General features: G+C 40.2%; 1 protein-coding gene across 1 annotated transcript; it reads left to right on the top strand.

Moving 5' to 3' along the window:
• The first annotated feature begins 3,004 nt into the window (after nt 1-3,004).
• On the top strand, nt 3,005-4,549 carry LOC142521318 (uncharacterized). Its single transcript, XM_075624536.1, has 2 exons — nt 3,005-4,255; nt 4,361-4,549. The coding sequence occupies exons 1-2, from the start codon at nt 3,005-3,007 to the stop codon at nt 4,547-4,549; spliced, it is 1,440 nt and encodes a 479-aa protein (XP_075480651.1).
• Nucleotides 4,550-4,958: the final 409 nt, after the last annotated feature.

The following is a 4,958-nucleotide window of genomic DNA, read 5'->3' as shown; positions in this document are numbered from 1 at the left end:
TTTCAGAAGGACTCTACTGATTGTGATCTTTATTAATTGACCAAAGTTAGTAGAATTGGAGTTGGTGGTAATGCTGGTCGTAGGTAAGAGTGGTACAATATATTGTGGTTCAAGTAAGGAGTTATGCAAGTCGTAGGGTGATGCACTATTCTAATTATAGCGGTTTCATGGGCGACGGTGCTTGGGACTTCAAAATTTTCTGACGAGGGACTGAGCTCCTCTGTCTCAAAGTAGTAAGGCGACAAGGGCGATGGAATATGCTATTCAGCCGCAAAGATGTGACAATTGTTGCTTCCATATGTTGGTCCAACACCAAACATGGTTTGCAGTATCTAGAAAGTGATAGGAACAATAATATTCATGTTGTGCAAGTAGAATCTAGTACACAAGACCCCGCAGTCAATACGGAGCACGTGAAAAATATTTGCCCCAGAAATCAGCATTAAGTGATAGGGTGTTTTGAACTGCCCATAATGACATGTGAATTACTATGCTCAATCAGTAGCATTTTCACTCGAGCACATAGATTAAATATATGAATCAATATAAAATCAATTCAGACATAAACATCTCTAAAAATTTCACGACCTATTAAAAATATACCGAGTCTGATTTAGTGGGAATAATAATGATTGGGTCATAACCAATCAAACACACCCATTCTCGATTAGCGTCAGCAAGTTGGGAGTGGTAAAGAGTAGAACTTTATGCGGGATTCAAATTGTAGAGCTTCATTTGAGTATAATAATATAGTTGGATGAGGACTCTAATAGTAGAGTTTCAGGAGGACTTTATCAACATAGTTTCAGTAGAAATTATTAGTATAGTTTCAGAAGGACTATACTGATTGCGATCTTTATAAATTAACAAAAGTTAGTAGAATTCGAGTTGGTAGTAATGTTGTCGGGTAGGTAGGTGGAGTGTTAAGATATTGTTATTACCTTTAAGTTTTGGTGATCGAAAAATAAAAACAGCACTTAACAATTTCAAGAAATAGTCAAAATCTCTCTTGTACAATAGAAACGCTTCAACCGCTTGGATCTCAACCTCCTGTAGCATCTCAGCAGCTTGAAGAGTTTCAACTGTTAGATGTTTTCCAACCGGCTGTTTAAAGACTTCAACTGCTTCATTTAAGGAGCTATTTATTGAACACTTGATGAAGAACATTCTCTGACCGGCTCATGATATTCAATGGTTTGCACAGCTACAAGTCAACCGTGTCTTGTTCCAGTCTCGATAAAGATTTTTATCTTCCATATATTTCTGTCACTATCCCAAAAAGGGAAAGATTGTTCAAATACTCAACTAGTTCTGATGGAGCTAACAGTTACCATAAATAGGACATCTAGCAGCAACTTTTCAGAAGAACGAGAGTCAAAGTTTCACAAACAAATATAACATTAAATGTTTGCACGGCAGCTGATAGTGACATATCATTTTAACGTTACAAGTTTACGTTACATGTCCTCTATCGACCATTGGTCTGTTAGCCTATATAAATGAAGAGCTGAAGAATGCACGAAAGAGCTCGTTGACTTTTGCACTCTCCGACATACAAGCTTTTAAACTGCTATATTACTGTATCACTAAGCTTGCATACCTGAAGACCTTGAGCGCACTTAAAGTTTTATCTTTCAACACACATTCAAGCACGTACTCATCAGAAATTTATCTGATCATTCGAAGATCAACCTCGTGCTACTCAAGCCTATTGTTTATTTATATCAGTGACCTTTGGGTTGTTTGATTTACAGTGTGCTCTGGTGAACCTAGGGTCCTTAAATATCGAAATGTATAAAGTGACCACTAAGAGTTTCAACATGGGCAGTGTGATAAGTCCTGGTTGGAGTAGGCTGTTTCAAAAGTTTGTAAATGCAAAGTCTTTTAGTGGAACCCTTCCTGAAAAAGAAGAAAGGGTGACGTAGGAATTTTATCTCCGAATATCCATAAAACCTTGTGTTTTTACCTTCTGCGATTTCTTGCATTTTGAACCGTGTTTTTTAACCAGCTAACCAACCGATTGTAGCTATCATTAGAAATTATGAACCATCTTCTGCATTTTTAAGTTATTCATATTTATAACTGTTCGAGAAAAGTTTCAACCGCCTAAAAATGCTTGAAAACAAATTTAAAAACATTCAATTTTAGAAGAATTTATATACCCCTCCTCTAAACTCTTTTCTGATCCCAACATGGGGTACTACCACATATTGTGGTCCTAATAAGGGTATGTGCCAATCATAGGTATACGATGTACTGTCCCAATGATAATGGTATTGTGGGCAACAATGCTTGGGACTTCAAAACTCTCCGATCATGGGTCACAGGTTAGACGGCGTGACAAGATGCTCGTGGTGGTGGTTAGAGGGTGTAGCAGGTATGAGTTTAGGCTGCGGGTGGCAGTGGGAGGTTGTTTTGGCTATGGCTGGTAGCACATGAGAGAGTTTAGCCGCAAGTGGCGGCACGGACGAGAGTTTGACTATGGGTGGCTGCATAGGCAAGGTTTGGGTTGCGAGTAGCGACGGGAGGCAGTGTGGGATGTTCAGCCGCAGTAGGTGGCATTGGTGAAGGTTTTGGCCAGCACGGAAAAGAGCTTGGCTGCGAGTGGCAATATGGGTGAGGGTTTGGATCGCGAGAAGTAGCGAGTTTGAGATAGAGACTGTTTTTTGCCACAGAAGGCGGCAACAGTGGTGTGTGGAAAAGTATGTTGGTTTTGCCAACAAAGATGGTTATTGTTAATTGTACCCAAATGCGTTTCTTCCATATATTGTTCCAAAAGCACGCTTATTAGTTTATTCCATGTACTATATAAATTCCATGTACAACGGTTGGATTCAATATACGAGAATGAGATTTCAGTTGGCTTAGCAAGCTCAATTCTCCCTTATTTTCAGTTCTTTGACATGGTATCAGAGCCAGTGGGATTCACTCCTAGGGCATCGTTTTCGATTCAATTGTTCGATCAAATAGCTGTAAAAGCATATCGATTTCCTCCAGCGAATTGATGGCAAACAATTGCAATTTTAACGATTCGTTATACATTCACCCGTCCGATACTCCGGGCATGAACTTAGTCAATGATCAGCTGATCGGTGTGGACAACTATGGTATTTGGAGCAGAGCTATGCTGATTGCGTTGCGAGTGAAGAACAAAATCGCATTGATCGATGGAAATTGTCGAAGACCACCGATTGGTAGCCCAAATTCGCTTCAATGGGACAGATGCAACGCCCTTGTGCTGTCATGGATAATAAACACAGTGTCGATGGAGATTTTCGGTGGTATTGTCTATGCATCAGACGCTTCTTCAGTGTGGACGGATCTGAAGGAGCAATTCGAAAAAGTTAATGGCTCGCGAATTTTCTCGCTGCACCGAGAAATTGGACGTCTAACCCAAGGTAATAGTACTATCTCAACGTATTATTGCAAGCTTAAGCTACTTTGGGATGAGTATTCAGCTCTTGTCACCTTGCCTTCGTGTGAGTGTGACACAGCTAGGACGTACCTAGTGCATGAGCAGCAGCAGAGGCTCCTTCAGTTTTTGATGGGACTTAATGACAGCTACTTGAATATCAGGAGCCAAATTTTGATGATGAGTCCCTTACCTACGGTTGGACAGGCTTTCTCATTGATATCTCAGAAGGAATCTCATAGAGTATTGTCCTCGGTTGAAGTTCCAACAGCAGCTTTCTACACTAATCAGACCAGAATTGGTAGCTCCATGAAGGAGAGAGCAAACTTGATTTGTGATCACTGCAGTCGGAGTGGCCATACCATGGAGCATTGTTACAAAATTGTTGGCTATCCTCCATGGCATAAGCTGTACAAACCTCCTCCAAACAAAGGACCAAACAAAAAGGTATACACGGATAATACTATGAAACACAGAAGGTTTTCAGCGGATGCCAACATTGTAGAAGAAAGCAACACTGATCAACCAAAAGCATCAACTGGAGCTCCGTCTCTCTTCACTCCTTGCCAATATGCTGAAATTCTGAAGGTTTTAGGCAGCAACAACGTACAGAATGATTGTGCACCAGTAGTAAATATGGCAGGTACTACCTCACAATCTTTAGACTCTGAATGGATTATCGACACTGGAGCAATTGAGCATATGATTGGTGATGTCTCTCTATTGCAAGGTTCTAAATCTCTGGCAGACTCCACTGGCACAATGAACTTGCCAAATGGTAGTAAAGCCAATGTTAATAAGATCGGTTCCGCCCCATTAACCATTTCCATCCAGCTTGACCATGTCTTGTACATACCACGTTTTCAATTCAATATTCTATCCGTGTCCAAATTCACAAAAAACCATGGTTGCTTTATCACATTTTACCCACATTTTTGTGTCTTTCAGGACCTCAAGACTGGGAGAGTAATGGGGATTGGTAAGGAAAAGCATGGACTCTACCACTTCACCTCAAAGGCAGTTGCAAGATCACTTCCCAAGGATAATTTTACCTTTCCACCTTTCGCGTCTACATTTGATAGGCTATACTTTTGTTCTGCTAATGGTCCTTGTAAGGCTGTGAATATTGATACTTGACATAAAAGGTTAGGACATATGTCCATATCAAGAATGCAATTGTTGCCCTTTATACAACGAAATGATTCATTGTCTAATTGCCATGTGTGTCCAATCTCCAAACAAAGTAGGTTAGTATTTCCACTAACTAGTATGTCCAAGTCTTCTTCTGCGTTCCAGCTGATTCATATGGACATTTGGGGTCCATTTCGTACCCCTACATACAATGGTCAGAGGTACTTTCTTACCATTGTTGATGATTTTACGAGAGGAACATGGATATATCTCATGCAATCTAAAATGGATGTGCTTAGGCTAATTAGATCGTTCTTTTCTATGGTGGACAACCAATTTTCTAAGAAAATCCAAGCTATTAGAACAGATAATGCCACTGACTTCTTCAAAATTGAGTGCCAGCTCTTCTTCTCAT

The sequence above is a fragment of the Primulina tabacum genome, chromosome 12 (assembly GCF_025594145.1).
Source record: "Primulina tabacum isolate GXHZ01 chromosome 12, ASM2559414v2, whole genome shotgun sequence".
Lineage (NCBI taxonomy): Eukaryota > Viridiplantae > Streptophyta > Magnoliopsida > Lamiales > Gesneriaceae > Primulina > Primulina tabacum.
The sequence above is the reverse complement of the archived record's forward strand: the minus strand, read 5'-3'. Positions and strand labels throughout refer to the sequence as shown.